At 37.3% G+C, this 23725-nt stretch overlaps 1 protein-coding gene across 1 annotated transcript in view; it reads left to right on the top strand.

The window, feature by feature from the left end:
• Positions 1-22254, top strand: part of TRPS1 (transcriptional repressor GATA binding 1) — a 207721-nt gene extending 185467 nt beyond the window's left edge. The window contains exons 6-7 of the mRNA XM_030446296.1: positions 15290-15412; positions 20981-22254. Coding sequence (XP_030302156.1) covers positions 15290-15412; positions 20981-22042 — 1185 coding nt within the window. The 3' untranslated portion in view covers positions 22043-22254. The remainder of the gene's footprint in view (positions 1-15289; positions 15413-20980) is intronic.
• The last annotated feature ends 1471 nt before the right edge of the window (positions 22255-23725 follow it).

Here is a 23725-nt window from a genome sequence, read left to right as displayed (position 1 = left end):
GGCTTATGAAAATAAATTAGATCTGTCCCATGCTTAAAATTCAGTACAATGTACTTTTTTGTATGAGCAAGGCTTTTCTGTGCTGCTATAAAATTTATTTTTATTTCTACTTTATCACATTCAGATGCGTTCTCTGCTATGTTTTGTTTTAAACCAGCACTTTTAGAAATACAGTGTTCCCACTGTGGTGCTGGCGAGAAAAACAGAAAATATGTATTTGCAACTTGTATGGCTCCAAGGAAAGTGCTAATAAAGATTGCCTTAATCCTAGAATCCAACCAAAAAAGCTCATTAAAATTGTTAATGAAGAAGCCAAGAGGCATTGTGTAATGAAACAGTTAAAGTAGCACTTGTTTCCTGACACTGAAAAAAACCAGCATTTTTTAATTTTTTTTTTTTTCCAAAAAGCATCTTTCAATGTATAGTCCTTTTCAGTTTGCATCTGTCTGCATCATGAGCGATCCTTTCACCCCCTTTTCAAAGCCATATGAAGCTTGCAATGCAGGATAATTAAAACAAACCTTGAGTAAACTGTTTTGTGGAGATAGAAGTTTGATGGTTGAATATATAAAAAATTGTAACCAGATGTTGCGCAGAAGCCATAGTAGTTTAAAGATCATGAGCTTTTTCTTTTTTCTTTTTTTTTTTTTTTTTGTGAAGCAAAAATATTCTAATTGAAGTTGTCAGCAGGAGTGAGACTAATATGCCTGTTTTTGATTAAATAATAGTTTATTTAACATTCAGTGTGGCCCAAATTGGCTGAGACTAAAATACAGAAACTTCTTACTTTAAATTTTTGTTTTTAAATGTATTGAAAAGTAAACCTAATTAATGTTAACGTTTTTGTTTGATATTCCTAACTATTCCATTTGTCCACCTCTGCGTCTCATTGGAATGCTGTGCTATCCACTGAACACACATTTTCTTCCTATTTTCTTATTAACTGGTTGGTTGATGGAAGACATGGAAAAAGAAAGATGTGCAATAAAGTCTGGAATGCGCTGGTTGATCAGAATTATTACTGAAATCTGGTAGAACTTAAGAGCATAACGCAAGCATCATCCAACATCCCTTTCTTGCTAGTCCATAAAGCATAGAACTTCAACAGGCACATTAAAGAGTGTTCCTGCATGAAAAGGGTTGTGTGTTTTAAAAATACCTAAATATTAAAGTATGTGCAGTAGACTTCCTGGCAGTTATTTACTCTGCACAGGATAACAGTATTTAATGGATAAACTCAGAATAAGTAGTGGCTAAGATTCTTTCACTAGATGGTAGATGGTTGCTGTTTGTTTCATTTGCTTCACTAATGAGCATTGTTATGTCTACTAAGGTCAAATGCAGAGATACTTTCTCTCTTTTTGGTACTATCATAGTGCTTAAACAGCCTTGTAGCATCATGTGACTGTGGGCATAAACAAAGGGATCCCCATCTTGCCTTCTATGAGTAACTGTTGTTAAAACCATAGGAATTCCATTCTTGCTCTTCTCTGTAGCTGTTTGGCCTTTTGCATAAGAAGGGACTATGTGACTCATCATCCAGAGGCTGCACTGGATTTAAAAATGAGCCATAAAGGCGTGAGCTGCTTGGCTTTTTGGTGGCACGTGTGTGCGCGTGTGTGTGTGCACAAATACTTCCCACAGAACTCTTCAAAATCGGAATTGAGATGAAGCATTTTTTTAAGGCAGATCTGTCATTAGAACAGCTCATTCCAATTGCTGAGCGTGGTGGGGTTTCCCAGTGTTTTCTTCCTTTATCCCCTGCCGTGGGAGCAGCACCCTTGAGGTGCCCTTGCAGTACCCTCTAGTGACCGCAGCGAACTGTTACAGCCCAGCCCTGTACCTGGGACTGCACCCAGGGCTTTAAGCAGAGCTGATCTTACATTGCCCCTACAACCTGCCAGTAAATAGCAGACAAGGCCAAATTTGTAGGGAGGTTGCAACATTCTCTAGGAAACTTCATAACCAGGCCATTAATCACTGAGATGTAGTAGAAATCACAGCCTTGGCTGGGCACGCAGTGCTACAGTGCTAGGGCTGTCGCTCCTGAAATGTGAAACTGTATAAGCCATCTTGAAGAAGAGTTTAGCATGTCTGCAGTGGTTGTGCCACACATATGCCAAGGCCAGATTAAATTCAGACAAGAATTATTCTTACCATACAAAGATGTGCAATCTGCAGTCAGTTTTTTATCTTTCTTATCTTTTTTCTTTTCTTCTTTTCATGCATAAAACAGATGACACCAAATCACTGCTAGCCCTGTATTTTTTCTACCATCTCCATCATCTCCTCTCCTTTTACTTTGTGCTATATGTGGAGTTAACCTGTGTATGAAAAAGGAAATTATTTGTTCCTTGATTTGGCAAATTAAGAGTTAGTTGCAAAACACTGATTTGTTGAATGTCTTAGGTAGAATGCTTAGCTTTGCTCTTTTCTGCAAGAACTTCTGAAATCTGTTCCTTCATTAACTCAGAATGTTATTAATTAAGGACACAGGGCCTGATATTTATATTTTGGAAATAATTTCTGGGAGGTATAACTCACTGGTAATTGCAACCTGATTTTGGAAAAATCTTTCTTTTAAAAATCCATGCGGGTCACATCCACTTACATATTTGGGCATTATTGGGCAATACTCCCTCTGCATCATGCCCAGATTTAAAGCCTCTTTTAGAGGGTCCAGCATGCTGTTCATAGACAGGTAGCGTTGGCAGCTATCCCAAAATCTCCTCAAAGGGTCCAGAGGTTGTTACTAGATGAGTCATTCAATGTTCCCCACACCTTCCTCATCTTCCTGCTTATTTTACTATCAGGATTTCACAGCCATGAAGTTTCCACAGCCATGTCCATTTTCATGTGACTAGCCAATAAAGTGTGAAATCTTAGTCCATGATACAGAACCAAAAAATCTTTCCTATAAAATATGTGTAGGAAATAAAGGCCTTCTGTTTTCAGTTCCTGAGAGAGGGCTTTTGGCAAAGATGCCAATAAAATGGAAGATTTGTTGTTTTTTTTTTTCCTCCTAGAAAAAAGGGATGTCATTATAGATGTGCTCCTTTCTGGCATGTCTTTTTTCTTCTCACTCCTGAAGATTTTGAATACATCCTGTGAGCTAGTAGCAGCGGTGATTTTGTACACTATGTCTAAGTGTAAAGTTTCTTTTTACTTCAGAGGTGTGTACGTGGGTCTTCCGGAGGCTTGTTTCATGATTAGCAATTAATCTGATTAGATTAATTATGATACCAGTTTCCTGGCATTTTTTGCCTAAATAGCCAAGTCTGATGTATTGATCTGTAGACCGAGATCAGTCAGTTCCTTTTGGAGCCCATGCCTTAGGTCTACAGAAACACAGGAACGCTTCCAGGCAACCCAGTGGTTGCCTCGTTGGTTACAAGATGGAAGCAGCCACAGCTGCCTATGGGTGAGGCTGTGGAGCTGTTTCGCTGACACCACTTTCAAAAGGAAGCAGAGCTCTTGTTTTACAAGGCATTCCTGCTCAGTCAGCTTCATTTAAGATGCCTCTGAAGGATATGAAAAACAAGTTAACTGTAGGCTTGCAGGAGAGTTTTAGCTGTGCCTCTCCTTCCAGCCTGGTGCTTGATTTCTTGAATGTTGTTTTCCAGTTCTTAACACTGGCTATGAACCAGAGCCTGAGTATGTGGCAGAATGGGTACATTTCTTCCTCACTGTGCAGAATGCATGATGGAAAACCTTGCAAAGTTAAGTGTTTCTCTCATACTGCTCCTGTCAGGCTCGTGCTGTTGAAGAGAATGACTGCCCCTGGCAGCAGGCTCACCCTGCCACATGCATTCGAAACAATTTCTTTGGTGAAATGTAATCTGCAGGAGCGATTCTGACAATGCAGATTTTGAAACTGCTGTCTTAAATAATTTAAAAAACACTTTCTGTAAGGTAAGAGGAAAAATAGATTAGGGACACTGGAAGCACAACTGTACAGTGTTCTCTGTGCCTATGTAAATGAGCATGGAAAGTATAGAGTGTATACCAGCTGCAAAGGCAGAAAAGTTACAAATTCTGCATGAATGTTATTAAAATAGATATTATGTGTTATTTTTGTTTGGTTGGTTTTTTGCTTTGCTTTTCTTTGGTTGGTTGGTTGGTTTGTGTTGGGTTGGGTTTTTTTCATTAGTTCCCTACTAGGTGTTTCTCCTAAAAAAGAAGAAAAAATTAAGACAGTTTAGTTAATAAGGTTAAGCTGGATTAATAAGGGATTCAGAGTATTCCTTTGGTACACCAGTTGCCATGACTTTATTTTTTGTGTGTGTGTGCTTTTACATGCTCCTACTGCTTCTAGCATTGTATCAGGAAACCCTTTTTTATTTCCTTAATCGTTTCTCCCCAACCTTGTGTTATATCAACCTTGTGTTAAGGTCTTCAGTTGCTATGCTGTGGCTCTGCCTTGAATTCCATGAAATGTTTCCTATCAAACTAGGAGACCATATGCCCATGTTGGCCTAAAATTCTCAGTGCATCATGTACCAAAAATAGAAGCTGGTAAAGATTCTTCAGAGATTGTGTTCACTTGTTCCAAAGACCTGGTTTGTTTATGGAAGAGATGCTTGCAGTACATAAACACTATTTAAGGAGAAATGTCTCTAAAATACAGAACGGTTGTTCTCTTCTCCTTCTCATCTTAACGGTATTTTTAAGGAAAGCTATACAACACCCTATACTGAGTCTCATTTACAAGTAGGCATTAGAATCTTGATAGCAACGAGCAAACAAGAGTCATTATTGTAAAGCCTGTGTTAGATACCTCACACATTCCTCATAAACTTTCTAAAATTATTTACAGTCAAATTTAGATGTAGATTTCTCCATTTTTAATGCTGTACAGTGTTCTGGCTGGCAGATAGTTCAGCCTGGATGTTAATCTCTTTTAATCAATGCTTTCATAGCCATAAAATTTAAAATATTTTATTTTTCAAGGCAAAATAATAGGAATTAAGGCTAAAATTGATAGGAATTAATAAAAAAGTGACAGGCAATCAGTAGCCTCTCCCTGAATAAAGCCTCACAGAATCATTGAGTCTGGAAGGCTGCTCTGGAGTTCATCCAGTCCAACCCTGCTTCTCAGTGCAAAGTCAGCCAGAGCAGGGTGCTCAGGGCTGTGTCTCATCAGGTCTGTAATGTCTCCAAGGACAGACACTTCACAGCCTCTTTGGGCAAGTCATTGCTCTGTTCAGCCGTCTTCACAGTAAAAAAGCTTTTCCCTAATGTTTACACAGAATTTACTGTATTGCATTTTGTGTCTTTGCCTCTTCTCCTCTCGCTGGGCACCACTGACAAGAGCCTGGTTCTGTCTACTTCAATCCCCCAGTAAGATACATATTGACAGGATCCCCCTCAGCCTTCTCTTCTCCAGGCTGCACGGTCCCAGCTTTTGGCACTTTTTAGATGAGATAGCTTTAAAAATGCAAACATGGAGGGGCATTTCTTTTTCTTTTTTTTTTCCATTTTACCTCTTTCCTTTTTCTGAGAGATGCCTCCCTAGATAGCTGTAAGGGTTGATCACATTCTTACTTCCTAGCTATCAAAAAAAAAAGCTATCAAAAAGCTTTTTACTTTTTGCTGAATATTTTTGCTAAAATTGTGATCACAGGACCGAAAAAGATGATTATAGTAGAAACAACCACTTAGATACAGACTCTTATTTATTGTCTTGTTATCTGGTAATGTTTGGAATGGGTTGGATTAGATAAAAATGTCCATTTTAAATAGGCCACTAATTTTCAATATTTACCACACCGTGGTAACTGGGAGACCACAGTTTCTCCCTAAGCTCACAATAGGAAATAACTACGGTAATTGTGTGGTATGGGTTGGCAAATGTTGATTTTTCTGAATGGAAGCCTTTCCATTGACAGCACATAACAATTTCTGCAGTGAGACTGAAGTCCTAAGCATATTGCATATAAAAGGGGGACATGGTCTGCTTTGGATCCCACCCTAGTAGCAGTTTTCTCAAGAGAACTGCGTGAGACTCAAATTATACTTACTTCAGTTCCTGAACAAGCATATAAGCTATTGCTGCCCATAAGAAAGGGGGTTTTGTTACATTTTTTCTTTAATTAAAATTAATGGTTCTAAGGGGAATTTTTTAAAGTAAAAGTAACAGGTAAATGTTACCTCACTGGTTTTCACAAAGAAGTAGACACCTAATTGACATTTCCTCTCTGAGTCATGAAGACTTCTATGAAAACTTTAGATCCTCATTTTGTAACTCTGAAATAGAAATTATTCTTCCAATATAGTTTCCAGATTCGGGGTGCAAATTTGGGAGGATGTAGGTGATCAAAAGGCAGTGAGACTGAGGCTTCTACGACACTTAATGGCTTTTGAAATTTTTACCTCTGAGGAGCCTTTCCCCTGCTGATTTTGGCAGCCCTCAGCAAAAATCTACAAATGAGAGTTCCTCTTCTCAGCTGCTGGCTTTCTGAGCCATTTTCTATATAAATAGAGATCGCGTGGACTTTAATAAGGTCAGGGAATGTTTTTTAAATGTCTGTGATTTTTTTTTTCCCTCTCAAAACTTAATTTTGCCCATCTGATTTCTGTGGAAGTGGGAACAGATGCCAGAAGCTGAGAGTTCTAGCAGCTTTGTGCTCACTCTAACAGCAGAGCACTTTTGGGATTGGGACCCTCAATTACTATCACATGTACAGTTACATATCAGCTCTCAGCTGAGATCTGCAAATGCACTCTGGTTAGTCTACCATGTCAAAGTTAGGGGCGTTCAAGGAAATATGGGTGTATCTTTGCTCCGTTTTTATCTGTGCCTTTGATGAGTGAGATTACTTCATGAAAGAAGGGTGCCTCCTTGAACATAAATCCTCTGATATTGAGGCCTAAACACCTAATTCCATGTTTAGGCACCTTCATAACTGGCTCTTTATCTTAGAAAGTGATTCAGTTTATAGCAAAGTGTATCTATTGATTTAGATTCCCCATTTGAGACAGCGAGGCTTGGATATTTTTGCCATATGATGAGATTAAAGAGTCAGAAGCATTTCCACTTTTCACGATGTCTCTTTCAGTGTGCTTAGTTCTAAGGGCAATACTTTCATCCAATTTCTCACCAGAAAAAGAGGAGCCTAGTTTTGTACATTTTATACTGTTTATGTTGTGTTTTTAATTTGAAAAAAATGCAACAGGCTCATAATAACATAGATTTGTTCTGTAATGATGGCTGAGCTCGCTGGAAGCACATTGCATTCGGAAAGAGGCAGTGATCTGTGTGCACAAGCACTGAGTTTTCAGGCAGCCGTTTAGCATCAGAGCTGCTGTGTGAATCTGTTTCAGCAGAGTGCTCATGGAGAAAGGTTTATATTATTTAGGGGCAAGGATCTCAGTTCATAAACCAGGCTTCATTTGTCCTGCTTATGCTCACTAACGCATCTACCTAACAATTTATTGTGAGGGGGATAGTGCTATTACTAAATTTGGCTTCTTTTATTGATCTTATATTTGGCTGCTTTGTACAAGTATTTTTTTTTTATAGTTGACTGGTCAAATTGATATAGAAAAGTGGAGAGAACTTTATCCATAAACTTAGCAATTTTTATGGCATTTACTAAAAAGGGCTGATAAAACCCGTTATGATACAAACAATGTTAGCGAAGACTCTGAGAGATGCTGCTGGCAGCTTTTTACTGTATTAAACTCAGAAAACAGGACTCGGATAGATTGCAGCTCAAATGCTCATGGATACGCCTCAGGAGAGATAACGTGTTGCCATGAGTTGATGTACAGGAGGAAGGGAGAAAAATGGTGTTACATTTGGGGGAAAACAAAGACAATCAGGGCTTTCTTCTTGAGCAGCTGCAGCCAGTCCCACTAATGGAAGTGCAAGAGCAGAAACTGGCAGCACAAGGTATGCATTCGTTTTTACAGATGGCAATGCAGACAAGTTGGTAATTGAGAAGGAAGTCGTGTCCGTGAGCTGTTTGACGGGGGACAGCCCATTACAGTACTTTCCTGTGTAATTGACTCTGTGAGTTATTGGAGGCAGTATTTCTGTTCCTCTTGAATAGGTTTCAGTTGCTGAAAAAATGACATCATTATTGTGTGGGGAATGCAGGTTTCCAGGTTACTTTTGTTGTTGTTGTTGTTGCTATTGGTGTTAATAAAACTTTATAAATTAATTTTTTGGGTTGCCTCCATGGAGATCACTGTTATACTTCCGGTATTCAATGGCAAAATACAAATACAAATACAAAAAGATCATATCATAGTGTGGTAGCTGCTGTTTAAAGCAGTGGAAGAGATTAAAGGATGAACAGTTTATGTTATTTTATAGCTAGTAAATGATGCTTGAAAGGAGGAAACTGCTTTCTATAAAATCATGCTTTCTGTAGAATGATTCAGTAAATATTTAACTCCTTGAAAACCAGATTAACATATAGTTCCACCAGAAAAGATTCTCAGCGTTCATTAGAAATATCTCATACCATAAAAATTGGATGTATATTTATTTAGTCTCTATATACTTATTTGGCCCAATAGAAATCACAAATATTATAACACAGTGTTTAAAACCAGCTTCCAGTAACTGTGGCAAGGAAGTCTAACCTGCAGAAAAATATTGTTTCATACTTGTGCTGCTGCAGATGTTGAGGGGGAAACTGTGAAATCACCTTTCATTCCTGTTTGGATTAACAGGGAGATAAACTATGAACTACATAAGTTTCACCAATAAATGCTCAAATGAATGAAAATCAATATATCATTGTAAACAGTATTATGATTAATTACATGATCCCATAGTTTCTCCATGGCCTATAACAGATGATTAAAGTGATGGTAAATTCCTGCCTGTGGAGCTCAGTCTCTTGCTGAAGGTGGGTGTCTGAAGCTGGTTTCCTTCTGGCACAGTGGCAAAGGTTGGGTCGTCTGTAGCTTGGGGGAGGAAATAAGGTGAAGAGATGATGGCAGTGAAGAGATGATGGCAGCAAGTGAGTTAGTGGCTTCTTTGCACAGCTTTGTTTTTCATACTTCAGTAATTTATTTTGATCAGCCATTTTTATGCTTCAGTAGCAATCATGAGAACATAAACTAATACCTTACTAAATTCTTCTTGCTCAGCAAGGCACAAAGACATTGTACCCTAACCGCCTTTTTTGAGGGTGTGGGGTTTTTTTGAGTAGTGAATACCACTGCCTATAATGCAGCTTTACAGAATGCAGGGAAATGCTGCAAATGCTTGGACAAAATCTGCTCATCTGCAGTTTTGCTGCTGATAAAAAAATAGTTGCAATTTCCATGCACATTAAAATATTTCAGGTGTAGTATCCTGGAAGTGTGTGCTAGTTAGTAATGTTTAATTTACTGTCTTTATTTCCCCTCTCTCTAAAAGCCCCCTGATTCCTCTCATTAAAAGTTTGTAGTACAGCATATATCATAAAAAGGTGCTGTCACAATACAGCATTAAAAATCCCACTAAACTTTTTATATGAATTAGATGTGTAATTTTAATTTTCCTCATGGTATTTTTACTTTGTTCCCACCTTGCCTTTTCTAACTTCTTTCTTATGTATCTTTCAAATACAGCTCTTTAATGTAATTGCTCTTGAAAATGTCTTAGATGAAGAGTTTGGATTTGGCACAATAAATTGACTTCAAGAGGCATCTGTTAACTCATAGTTAAGGTTGAAAACAACTTCTACTTTAACACTCTGGTTTATGTGTTTTGCTTTTTCTGACAACTTATGCTTTGGGGCTGAAAATTTGCTGTGCCTGGTCTATTCCTGAAAGCTGTCCAAGTTATAAAGGGAAGAAAACCCAACGACTTTCATTTTAATTTAAACATAGCTGTTACAGCAAAAGCAACTAAAATTTTAAAATGTGAAACTTTACAGGGACATAGTTGTGGCTGTTTTCATAGTTGAGAGAAAAAGCAGTTTTGATTAAACACATTCGGAAAGGTCTGCGTGCCTCTGCAGCCAAAACAAATGAGGGTTGAAAGATTATTTATTCGTCCTAAACAGCAAAAAGTAGCGCAGACTCCAGATCCTGCCTTGCTACCCATGTTTTAAACTTCAGTTAATCTGAACCTCACCCAAACTCAGAGGACAATACCTGGAAAGACCTAGTGGGTGTGGAACAAGAAAGTCCTAAATACTTGCAGCAGTGCAAACACAACATCTACAGATGTAGCCATGAGTGCATCACACTGTTGTTCAGAACTATGATGCAGCAGCTTGACAATTACAGGTATGAGACCAGCTGCTGATCCTCTCCACAGTGGCAAGTCACCTAGTTTATGCTCAACTGAGCATGTGCAGGTTTCCTAGCACCTCCTTTTTGAACCTCCTGTGTTGCCAGAGAGTATCCAGTGTCAGCATTTTGGTGAGGCATATGTGGTTTTAGCTCCCATGTTTGTCACTGGAATTTGGTTAGGTATATGCTTATTCTTGAGTAATATTTCATGAATCCTTTGTACCTCGTGTTCTGGGGCTGCAGTCACGTGCTCTGTGACTGGCATGGTAGGAAAGACAGTAAAAAAATCCACTCAGGTTTCATCGTATTGTTTTGTGATGGGGAAGTGAAAGTAATCAGCAAAAAGTTGCTTTGTTTAGTCCAAACCTAGAGGGTGATGTAAGAAAAATACTTGGCAGATGCTTGTGGAGCCTATTTGAGTTTCTAAAAGCATCTTTTGGCAGAAATTTTAAAAACAGGATGTGTTTGGCACTAGCAGAGTGTCAGGCACTGTTGCTTAGTCTAGCTAGCTAAAAAGCCACAGTTCCTGAGCAGTGCTTTGGCTGTGTTTTTACAATATAGATTTTGCTACATGAAATTCCATTGAAATAATAGCTGAAAGCTCAGAACATTTTAAAATATTTTTGTATAACTAGGTAGTGTAATGACACTTCTACATGGCTGCAAAGTTTGACATTGTATAAACTGTGGAGTTATTTTTTTTTAAGTCTAAAGCATTTTTTTATGAAAAATGAGGGCCTGATCCTCTTAAGATGCCTGAGTTAGTTACTTGTTACAATACTGTCTGAAGTTTCATTGCTTAGCAGAAAGACCTGCTAATAATTTCCTCTTTTCAATGAAATTTTGGTAACTAGCGAAAATCATTTAAGGAGTTAAAAAAAAAAAATAAAAAAAATAGGCATTTGGGCTTTACAGTCTGTATACCAAGTTTCAGACTTGTTCAATTTGAAATGGTCAAGATATGAAACCATAAAAAATGTGAGTAAATACTCTGCATATCAAGGGTTGTTATGCAATTACATGCTTTCAGCATGGTTCTTACTGAGGGAAAACAGTAGAGAGATCTGCAATACATGTTCAGTGAATAATTGCAAACTTTCATAGTTTAGCTACGTAAAAATAATAATAATCCACTTTTAGCTTTGCTACTACTAAAACACTAAAATGTGTGCATACTTTTTTACCCCAGAGCAAAGTCACTATGACTGTAGATTTGTTAAAGAGTTATCTGAAAAACTTGAAATCCCCTCTGCCCGTTACTCTCCCCCCCAACTTTTGGCCAATTTCCAAATTGTAAACAGCTGAACTGATGTAAATGAAGTTTTCAGTACCAAAACAGAAAAGGAAAAAAATAAAGTTACATCTGGGCTGACAAAAACCTGTGCCAAGTTTCAGCCCAATATGATTTGAGACAGCCATGGTATTAAACGCCCAGACTTAGAAACTGGAATGGAAATAGAGACAGGCACTTCACTGCACTGGCCCCTTCAGGATTTGAGATTGTAATGCAGTTGTTATAAAGCTCCAGATGATTAAAACTTGACTTAATAGATGAATGTTTTAGTTATTTAGAATGTTTTGGCTTATTCTTTCAAGGCTGCAGAGGAAATTTTCTTGGATAGTTCCACTTAGTGCTAGTGATACTGATCGCAGGCTGAAACCTTTTTATCTGTGGCTCGAACCCTCCTATGGTTAGTTATGTCCATTTACCTTTTCTGGGCTTATCTTCAGAGATTAATTTACTATGATAAGTATTGGTTCACATTTTAAAAAAAGAGCAAAATGTTCAATGACATGTTTCTTGAAAATGCTGGTTAGGGTGGTGCTTAGCAGAGCACTCAAACACGAGTGCATTTTGTGGAAGCCGTGATCCATAGCTTTTGTGTAGACTTCCCTGGATTGGTGCTCAGTTGCCTATTCCTTTGCAAGAGTACCTGGAAAACTAGAAATATTATCCATCATTATTGACAAGTACACGCAGGAAGCCAAGTACACTCATGCAGAAGTATAATCCCTAACAGCAGAAGTTAGAGATATCGTGGCTATTCAAAATTTAGCACACACACACACAGATAACACACACACACACACAAAAAGATAATTTCTTGCCCACATCACCAACACTTCTCAAATGTATCTTGGAAAGTAGGTCCATTATGTGGTTAGTGGGATCTGAGAGTCAAGAGCATTTAGTCCAGTTCTGCCACTATCCTGTTTCACCCCAGGAAATCCATTCTAAAGCTGTGTGTCCCTACTGTAAGAATTTGTTTTGTAACCAAAAAATTTAACAAAGTAATAGCATTTAAATTTTTTCAGAGGTGGTTTAATTGGTATATGTAATTGGTAATGTATGTGAAACTCTCAGAGGAATAATTGTTGATTATCCTGTAAGATCCTCAGGTAATACAGAAATCAAGTGAAGAAAGGAAAGATGGAATGGTTAGACCAGCATGTAAAATGAAGTTACACATTTTCTGCTAAATAATGCAAACAGCTATTTAATTTTGATGCATATAGTTACTACTAGGTATTTTGTAAATGTTGTCATCTCTAGTTACTGTATTATTTCATTGTAACTAATGTTCAGGTTGAATCAGGTATTTCTTTAATAATAAAAAAAAAATAGCTTGATCAACAATTTAGAGAAATACTAGTTCAATTCTAGCATTCAATTGAAGATTTTAGCATGACTATACCTTTTACCTGTAACCACTCAGGTGTGTATAAATGTAGAGTATACACTAGAACAGTCTCTATACTTTAAGTCTTCTATGACTTCGTAGAGGGTGTTTCCCAAACTCAAGGAACAGAAATAAAAGGGTGGAATTACTGACTCTGATTAAAACTTCACTCTGTTAATACACCACACCAAGAAGCCGTAGGCCAGCAGAGGAAAAGTATCAGACAAAAAGGAACAGTTCTGCATTTGTATCCAAATCCCGTCCATATACAGTCATTTCCACTTGGAACATTCTCTCCCTTCAAGTGGACCAAATTGGGGTCACTTTATTAATAAAGCTTTATTGTATTCTTAAGGAAGATTTTCAGCAGCCAGGTAAAGTTGCAGGATATGCAACCACAAAAAGAACTGGAAGTTTCAATTCACTTGTAGGCGAGTGTGCCTTCACAGAATTAGAATCACAGAATTGTCACTGTTGGAAAAGACCTCTAAGATCACCTAGTCCAACCATCACAGTGAGCTGTATCCCTGATACACAACTGAAGAACAGCAGCTACCATTAAGTTCTCCCCCCAGTTAAATTGAGAAAAACATAGTGTATTACTGCTTCTGATTTAAGAGACAAAGTAGAGATGATGTAAGGAGGTGTGAGAGAGAGATTATCTTGACAACAATCTCAATTTTATTGTATCACCTTAAAGTAGCACAACCTACTGTACTAATGAAATTGTGTTCTTGGTTTAAAAGGGCAATTGTTAGTCTGACTTCGTGTTCACTAAAAATATTTCTCCAATCTTGTTAAATTATTACACTCCTTTCAGATTTTTATGGCTGTGCAGCTTACTAGCCTTCATTTCTTTACGTTTCATTCATTTTCCTTGTATTGATGATTAATGGAGGATGTCGAACGTTAGAGTGAGCAGGCATCAGCAAATGCAAGATCATAATTAGTTTAGCTGACGAGGGCCTCTGATAGCACTTGCATCTGGATGGAAAAATTACCCTATAGGGAACTGGCTGCTCACCAGGTCTTTTTAGTGATACATTGTGAAACACCCGATGAATCAAATGCCCTTTCAATGCCAAGAAAGTGTTCCAGTCTTGAAGCCAAAATTATGTCTGCAGAAAGCTTTCCATTTGAAATGTATCAGAGTACAATTATAACCATTGTATTTTTTTGGCATGAACGCCAGTCTTCTACAGTATGGACTAAAGTTAAATAAATTGCTTAAATTTTATGAAACCCTGAAATTGTGACTTATAGTGTTAGTAATTCTTAATTTATAATAAAATAAGTTTTCATGCCGGCTGTTTTTCCTGGTACATGCCTATTCTTATCGTAGATACTGAAGGTTTCTTGTTGATTTTTTTTCCTTTGCAAAAAAGGAAAAGAGTTGAAATTCAGATTTTCTTTTCAGCAAATGAATTACATTTCCTGCTTCCTAGTATTTGTAGCCACAAACACAGCCTAACTTTTGTTTAAATGAGAAGTTTAATGAAATAATTATTCCATAGAAAGAATTTAATGAGCAATATTCATAAATATGTCTACTTTTAATGTTCCTGGATTATTATGAAAGCTGATGAACCAGCTCAGTCTGGTTAAAAATTAATCTGTACTTAGATTTTTAGAATTTTCTTTTAATCAAGCAAAGAAAGTCACTGTACAACTTTCCTGTCAATTGGTGAGACTGGTTTCTGGTGAATTTCAAAGGAGGTCTCATTAAGAATACTGTACTTTTATTTGTTTGACAGAGGTCACTCCTCTTTCTTACTGGGCTGTGGGAAATATATCATAGCTGCTTTCAGAATTAAGTGAGAAAGACTGGAACAGAATATCATATATTCAATTATGAATTATAATCCCTGTTAAAGGAATTATTATGACACAGATACAAACTATAAATAATTGAAGTATAGGTGTTTCAGAATTCTTGTTACTACTCTTCAAAACTGAGCAAACTGAAAAGAAATCGCTGGTTGTAAAATGCAATGAGCAAAGCAAAGGAGTGTTACAGAATGTTCTCTGTCAGCTTCCAGAGGGGTTTTTCAGAATATGCCGTTTAGAAGCCATCATTAAATGCACAAAACCTGAAGTTCAAAAAGTTAAAGCTGTTATTCTGAAAAGACTTTGGTGTTTCACACACCTCATCCATCACCGTAGGGTTAATTATAATGAAAATCAGTGGTGCCTATTAAGCACAATTGAACCTGACCTCATTATGGGCCGTGTGGTTTTATACTGTCATTGTTGCCAGTCTAGAGACAAAACTCCTGTGTTGATTTGTCCTAACTCCGCAGCTCATGTGACTCACCTCTGACCTGTTTTTTTTCTGTGTGTTTTGTTTTTTTTTGTCTTCCCTATTTCAGAGACGTAGAGGCTCGGGTGTTTTTTGTGCCAATTGCCTGACCACAAAGACCTCTCTCTGGCGAAAGAATGCAAATGGTGGATATGTATGCAACGCGTGTGGCCTCTACCAGAAGCTTCACTCGGTAGGAAGAACTTACTGGTTTGTTCAGAAAAAAAGGGGTTATGCAGCTAAGCTGGGCAGCTGTGGTCTTTTCTGGTTGTGTGATTAGTACCACTCCCTGGCCTGCAGTTAATTTCCTAACAGGGTTTTGCAGTATGGTCACTTTGGGATCAGATGTAATTCATTATGAAACAGGCTGGGATGCTGTGGGTAGACGTGTTTGAGATCATCAGTGATGCATTTAATTATTTTGATACAAAATAAAGGGAAAATTATTTCTATTCTGGGAATTCCATTTAGAGGCCTACAATATGATGAAAGCTCTCTAAATTCAAGAGCCCTCATGTTTGTAATAAAAAAAAAAACAACAAAAAAACCCCCACAAAAAACAATTTAAAAAGGTATTTCCTGGAGATATGGGGTGGTAGGGGTTTTTTCCTTCTTTTTTGTACAGTTCTTACAGTCTTCTTGAAGATTATGAAGTAACTCAACAAGGAAGCTACTCACTTGGTGGCATTCATCACTTGTTGAGGGAAAGACTCACCATTCACCATCTGTCAGGATCAAGCAGTGAATAAGTAATAATCATGGAGTGTCTGTATTTGTTTTCATATTATTGACACTTTGCTTGATGCTGGAAGATGTTGAATGATCTGGTCCAAGTCCAGGAAAGCCATGCTTAAGTGTGTCCTTGGATTGGTGCCAAAAAGATCCAAATCTTTTAGGTTAAGACCCACTAGTTAAATAATATCCCTGCTATCTTCAATGGAAGCATGTGGGAGCGTCAGGTGACAAAGATTTGACTCTAATTAATTAGTTTTTACAATCTGCCCATGAAGATAAAAAGTGTTCTTATTTTTCCGAAATAGAAATTGAGGCAGCCTTTGGGAGTCTGCCAACTCAACATAACAGTTTAGGCTTAGACCCCAAATCAGCACTCTATGTTGTGCTTGAGAGTGTGTCTCTTTGCTCACTTTTTCTCAGAAATTTTCTTTTCAAGGAAAAAAACTAAAGCCACTTAGGAAATTATATTTCAGTATTTCAAATCCCTTAATTACCTATGTGCCAATGCCTACTTCTCTTTAAATTTGAGGCATAATCTTTTAAATCAATTAGTAGTTTGTGTGACTTTTACTATTGGTCTTATAAACATGCCATGTAACTTAAGATCCTGTCTAGCCAGCCCATTTAATAACAAAGAGATTCCCATTTTCAAAAGGAGCAAGATCATCACCAGCCTGAAAGCTCTTCTGTGAGCTTTCTCAGGTGTTTTTAATTACTGTTTTTAAGCTCCAGAACAATCCAGACTGTCAGATAACATCTGAGTAAGAGAAGATGGACTAATGCAAGATCTCTGGCCAGCATCTTGGCCAAGTTGTGCTGAAAGTAGCTTCCTGGAGATCTCTTTAAAGTTCTAGATATACCATGTATTTTAAGGGAATTGATCAGTGGCAAGCATCCACCAAGATTTTAAAGGCAGTTTGGCTTCGTAATGTTAATTTGGCCTTTGAGTCCAGTTATTTGTAGAACTTTATTCACAGCCTGCATTTTCTCTTTTTTTTTTTTAATATACTTTTCTAAATCATTGTGTTGGACCTTGCCATGATTACTGGCATAGCTTACTGAATTGATAAAAGCTACAAAAACCAGTTTTGAATTCAAGCACATTGCTCTGATAATTTTCATGAACAAGTAGGAACAAACTAGTGGGCTTCCAACAGTAATAATTAGCAATAAAATGTCAAAATTTATGTATATAGAAAATGAGAAGCTGACACTATCTTTTAGCTCTGCTGTTCAAGCATGTCAATAGGCTGTCATTCAATTGGCATTTGACATTAATATTTTCAATTTAATTTGTCCAAACAAATGCAAAGAATTTAATTAAGCCTCCACTCTTCTATGGTATGATAGCAACTCAATTGTAAGTCAGAGTCTGAAATAATCAAACATCTCTCCTTTGGGACACCTTTTGAGACCGCCCTGTGCAAAGGGAAGCTCTTTAGACTGGCACCGGAAAGATGGAAGTTTCTTTTATCTGTCTGCCTGTCTAGTTCTCTATCTTTATGAAAAATTACAGTAACTATCTCATGTATGTTTTTGAATTAAGAAGTCTAGGATGATGCACTTATTACTTCAAGGTCTGAAACTATATAAATTCGAGGGAATAGTAGAGTTCCCCTCTGTAGGCCACCCGGTTAAACTAACTTATGTTACACAGCTCAGTAGAATTCTCTTACACAGAGCCATTTCACAGCTCTGTTTTGATTGGATTATAACTATTGAGAACTACTGTCCCCATTACCTAATGTGTGTATAATACCCTTATCTCTTAAGGTCCCTCTTTGACTTGTATTTAATAATTTAAAACATCTATTGTCTGTCAGATACTACTAAATGGTAGTGACTGACAAAAATTCACATGATAGTGATAGATAGCTATGTCACATTTCCATTTCTATAATACCCTTGGATAATTTTTCACCATATTTTAAAAAATGTTCTGTCTATGTAGGGTTATTTACACCTAACTTGCCAGATTTTTCACACATCTCTTCTTATAATCATACAACTATATGAAGAAATGTGAAGTTACCTTCTGACGGCCAATTATTAAAAAGGTTTTAGTGAATAAAATGCTTTCAGTTCACTGCAACCATATATGCAATATTTCCTTGTTCTTGCAAAGAAAGATATAGCCCATATCTCCCCAGAATCATGAATCTGACCATTAATATTGTAGTAGTGTTTCTCATTCTTTAAGAGCTCTAACTTGGTCATGGAAAACTTGATTTTTCTCCATAGAGATTCCTTGGCCACATCCTTGAACTGCTTCAGTGAGGAGTTAAAATACGTTGTTCTGGGATTAAACATATATGATCTTCTAGTAGAGAGCTCACCTCAATTTCCCATGGGATCTAGAAAGTATAATAGCTTACTGAATGATTTGTTGACTTTTGAATTTTTTTTAAACGTTACTCATATAATAGGAGTAGGAAGATTACCAATAGATACAGAGATGGCAAAAAAAATTTTTGCAACACTCAATATATTAAGTATAATATATAATTAAGGATCTGACATAGGGTATATTAAAAGTAAAAATTGAGTAATGTTTCCCCTATTTTCTAAATGTAATGCTACTTTGAAAACGAAGAAAAGAGCTTAAATTTTTCTCTCTGCCTCAACTGCAAGCTAATACAGAGTATTTCTGTCTGCACCTTGCTACTCTGAGTAAGAAAAATGTGGATAGCTTACTGCACTGTGTAGTCTGTTTTACTTAGCTTAAGACTGGACAGATGTGTGCAGTCATCTGCATGCTGAAGAATTTTTAAGTCGGACCTATAGCCCTTAACTCCTAGTGACATGTAACTCAGAAGAGCCTGAGCTGCAAAGAAGTGTGTGAAGGTCCCTAATCACAGGTGTGAAAATGTTTCTTTTAACAGTTTCATGGGTCAGACTTCATACCTGTAGCATGAAGAAAGTATATCCACATTATGGAAAGGTTATCTCAAGGCCACATGAAAATACTCCGTATTTTATAAGTAAAAGTTTAATGAGAGCAATGTCAACGACACTGTAAGATCTCACAGCATGTCAGCATATTAATTGGCTATTGATTCAGCAAACCATAAACTTTATTTGCATAGAATTTACAGAGAAAATATTACAGTTTTATCTAAACATGATTTTGCCTCAATTTTGATCTGTTTGAGGGGACTGGTTCAAGATGCTGTTTTTCTGCTAGGTATAGATTTTGCTTATTAAAAATCTAAATGAAAGTGTGTATTTCTTCTGATTTAGATATTTAATTGAAAGTAAAATCTTAACAAGTATCTGCACTGCCTAAAATGTAGTTAACCGTTAAGAAGGAGCCGACCTCAGGGAAATAAATAGGTGAAAGAGGAGAGGCAAGTCAAGAAAGAAACTAGGTCCCCATAATAGAGTGAGAGCTTTTCCAACTCTTGATATTTTTTTATTAATTCAAAGCTATGAATATATATAAATTAAGTTACATTCAAAGTAAAAATTGTTTAGGGTATTGAGTGTATGCCAAAATTTAATCTGCACTTTTAAACCATGTTAAAAAAGAAAATTTCCAAATAAACATCGAAGTGGAATACTATGTGGGGTGCTTTTCTGGCCTCCCACCAAAATAGGATTATGTGTGCATTTGGATGAGAGAAACAGCAACTGCCAGCACACAAAACTGAATTACTTTTTACTACATTTTTTTTCTTTTAATATCTACCTAGTAGAGCAACACATAGCAACATTACAGCACCATGTTTCATTCACATACCATGTTCTTCCCATTTTGAGCCTTTCAGAGTGGCCTGGCTGCTGCCCTGCCTTCCTCATTCTATTTTTTTTTGTTTTTGCTTAACATGAAATTGTAATGGTAGAATCATTTTGGTTGGAAAAGACCTTTCAGATCATGAAATCCAACCATTAACGTATCACTGCCAAGCCTACTGCTAAACCACATCCCTAAGTATTTTTGGTTCCCATCTAAATAGGCCACCTACCCTGAAGTGGTGTGGGGAAGTAGCAAATGGAACCTCATTTTGTTCTTTCCTTTGCCTTTTCCTCAATGCTTTTTTCTTTAAAGACCTTTTTTTTTACTCCTTCAGGGTACACTTCTCTTCATCAGAACTTACTAGCACAACATCAGTAGCATTTAGAAAGATCTACAGTGGTACTTTGTGGAAAATCCGCAGGGGCTTAAGGACGATACGTAGTCACCAATATGGTTAAAGTGAAGTCGTTTATTAACAATTTACACTCGCTTTATATAGAACCCTTGTTTATATAATGATATCTTGCAGGTGGCTATGTCTTGGCCATAAATCCCGTTCTCACAGAACTTCTGCTGGCTATATCATTATCCTGTTATTCTTCTTTTCTGCTGCCAGCTCCCTTATCTTTTTCCCATAGCTCATCTTTCAGTAACCTTGCAACTGGGCCTCAAGGCCCTTAGCTTACTCTAGCTAAAGCTAAATAGTCAGGATTGCTCACATGTCTGTTTTCTTCCAGACAGTTTCCCAACAGTACTTGGGAAAACATTTTTCCTGGACTTTCTTCTCCATCTTTCTTAGTCCCTTTCCAGCCACTATCATCCCACTTACCACCACAGTGAACATGCAGCCCTTTTTGCTAGATGACATAGTGCATAGGGCCATGTATCTCCCACCTCATCCACAGTTCTCAGCAGCTTTTTTCAGCATGTCTTCCCTATAATATTTCAGGAATAAGGGGTTATAAATGCTTTGATAGCTTGGGTGATTCATGCTGTTTTCAACTTAGCAGGCATAGGGTGTATAAGAAAATTGACAGATAAAAAAAAGATTAAAATCATTGTTTACTGTTTAACATCAGGGGCAAGAATCCAGCATTTTGGCTGAAATTCTGTCATTCCCATAAAACCTTTGTAATCGTAGAATGGTTTGGGTTGGAAGGGACCTTCATAATATAGCTCTTTGTGGAAAAAAAAAAAAAAAAAGATAAATTTGTATGAGCATGGTGTCACAGATTTGTTTAATGTCTCTTTCTTTTTTCCTTTTGTTCATTATGTGTGTGTTCCATGCAGACTCCCAGGCCTTTAAACATCATTAAGCAGAACAATGGTGAGCAGATCATTAGGAGACGAACAAGAAAGCGCCTTAACCCGGAGGCACTTCAGGCTGAGCAGCTAAACAAACAGCAGAGGGGTAGCAGTGAGGAACAAGTCAATGGAAGCCCCTTAGAGAGGAGGTCAGAGGATCATTTACCTGAAGGTCATCAGAGAGAAATTCAGCTTCCCAGCCTCAGTAAATACGAGGCCCCAGGTTCATTGACTAAAAGCCATTCTGCTCAGCAGCCAATATTGGTCAGCCAAACTCTGGATATTCATAAAAGGATGCAACCTTTGCACATTCAGATAAAAAGTCCTCAGGAAAGTACTGGAGACCCAGGAAACAGTTCATCGATATCAGAAGGGAAAGGAAGCTCAGAGAGGGGCAGCCCAATAGAGAAATACATGAGACCTGCGAAACACCCAAACTATTCACCACCTGGAAGCCCTATTGAAAAATACCAGTACCCACTTTTTGGACTTCCATTTGTACACAATGACTTTCAGAGTGAAGCTGACTGGCTGAGATTCTGGAGTAAATATAAGCTGTCTGTTCCTGGGAATCCACACTACTTGAGTCATGTGCCTGGCCTACCAAATCCTTGCCAAAACTATGTGCCTTATCCCACCTTTAATCTGCCTCCTCATTTTTCAGCTGTTGGATCAGACAATGACATTCCTCTAGATTTGGCGATAAAGCATTCCAGACCTGGGCCAACTGCAAATGGTGCCTCCAAGGAAAAGAGTAAGGCACCACCAAATGTAAAAAATGAAGGTCCCTTGAATGTAGTAAAAACAGAGAAAGTTGATAGAAGTACTCAAGATGAACTTTCTACCAAGTGTGTGCACTGTGGCATTGTCTTTCTGGATGAAGTGATGTATGCTTTGCATATGAGTTGCCATGGTGACAGTGGACCTTTCCAGTGCAGCATATGCCAGCATCTTTGCACGGACAAGTATGACTTCACAACTCACATCCAGAGGGGCCTACACAGGAACAATGCACAAGCTGAAAAGAGTGGAAAACCTAAAGAGTAAACCTTAGCACTTAGCACAATTAAACAGAAATAGGTTTCCTTGATGGGAATTCAATAGCTTGTAATGTCTTGTGAAGACCTATAAAGCACTTCATATAGAGAGCATGCCTTATCCAATATTAAACCCCGTGTTCTTTTTTTTTTATTATTTTCCTTTTGTCTTTATTTTTTTCCTTTTTGTTTTTTTTCCCTTTCAAATGAGTGGGTTACCAAGAAAAAAAGAACAGTTGGATGGGTGGCCAGAAGGGACAGAAGATAATGATATGGGACACGGCCCACCAAAGCTAGCCAGAATGCAGTGAATCATGGCGAATAACCTTATGAGACAATTGTACCGGACAATTAATTTTTGCTATTGTGTAAGAGACATAACTGGCAAGAATGCAAAGATGTGTATATGTATATACTGCTGCAGGGGTATAGTGAACATATGCACATTGTATATAAGAACTAGGCTTGTTAAATACACAGATGTTAAAAGGTCATTTGCTTTTCTTTAGTTTGGGCTTATGTATGCCCTACAGCATGCCTTGGGATCACTTTGTCCTCAAAGCTTTGGCAGCGATTTCATGTAGATTTTTCTCAGACTCAGCTGATTTTTAGTTACCATATTATCACTACATTCTCTCTGGCACACTTTAGGAAAACCATTATGTGCAAGTGAAGTCTCTTAATACAGAAGCCACACTCCGGGTTTAATTTGCATAGAACAAGGTAACCTGCTGTATTTTATTTTAATATATTTTTAATATATTACTTTTCTAAATCTTGAAGTCTAAGGTTACTTCTCCACAGGCTTAACATTGCTATACATACCAGTCAATCCCTTCAGTAGACTTATACCAGCTTTTGCTAAGTAGCATTAAATGTCTTCATAGTACTTTTTAATACTTAAAGCTTTGTAAAAACTGTCCATGAAGGGAAAGCTCCTCAGCATAACTGCTCAGGGAAATAGGGCTAAATAACTAAATATTAAATAATTGGTAAAAGGTGCTGTTAGACGAGCCTCCATGCTTGCTACAAGGGTGTACAAGAACTGACTTTAATCATTTTCATTATAGTGTCCCAACCAGTAGTTTATTATTTTGCCACAGGGATGTAGAAGATATTACAAGCTACTGGATGCACTGTCAGATTAACTTATTTCATTAAAGAAGTTGGGAGAACAAATAGAAAAAACCTTATTTTTCTAGTAAATATTAATGTATTACATTTCAAATAATGGTGCCTGACATATTGAATAATTATTTTCTACAGTGTACGTATGCAACAAAGATATTCCATCATGCATTAGAGTCAGTTCTGGCTCTGCCTCGCTGTTTACATTTGCAAATGTAGCAAACAAGGTAATGAAGCAACTATTTCTATTGCAGTAGGTATCTTTTTTTTTCTGTGTGTGTGCATTAAAGTTGTAAACGATAACATGAAATGAATGAAATTTGTTGATATTAATGGTATGGAAAAACAAGAAGGAAATGAAAATATTTTTATGCCTACTTAGGAAAAAAAGGGTAGCACTATTCATTCCAAGTACTTTTGTATTCTTAAGCTCTTAACTCACATTGTTATGCTTAAAATGATAAACATATATCCTCTTTTTATTGCTTTGTCTGTGTTTCAGAAGAAACATTTCAGAAATTATTTTGATAAGTGCTGTTTGACGACGCAGCACTGATGTTTTATT

This window comes from Calypte anna, chromosome 2 (genome assembly GCF_003957555.1).
Source record: "Calypte anna isolate BGI_N300 chromosome 2, bCalAnn1_v1.p, whole genome shotgun sequence".
In the NCBI taxonomy this organism is placed as follows: domain Eukaryota; kingdom Metazoa; phylum Chordata; class Aves; order Apodiformes; family Trochilidae; genus Calypte; species Calypte anna.
This window is presented reverse-complemented; position numbering and strand designations above follow the sequence as displayed.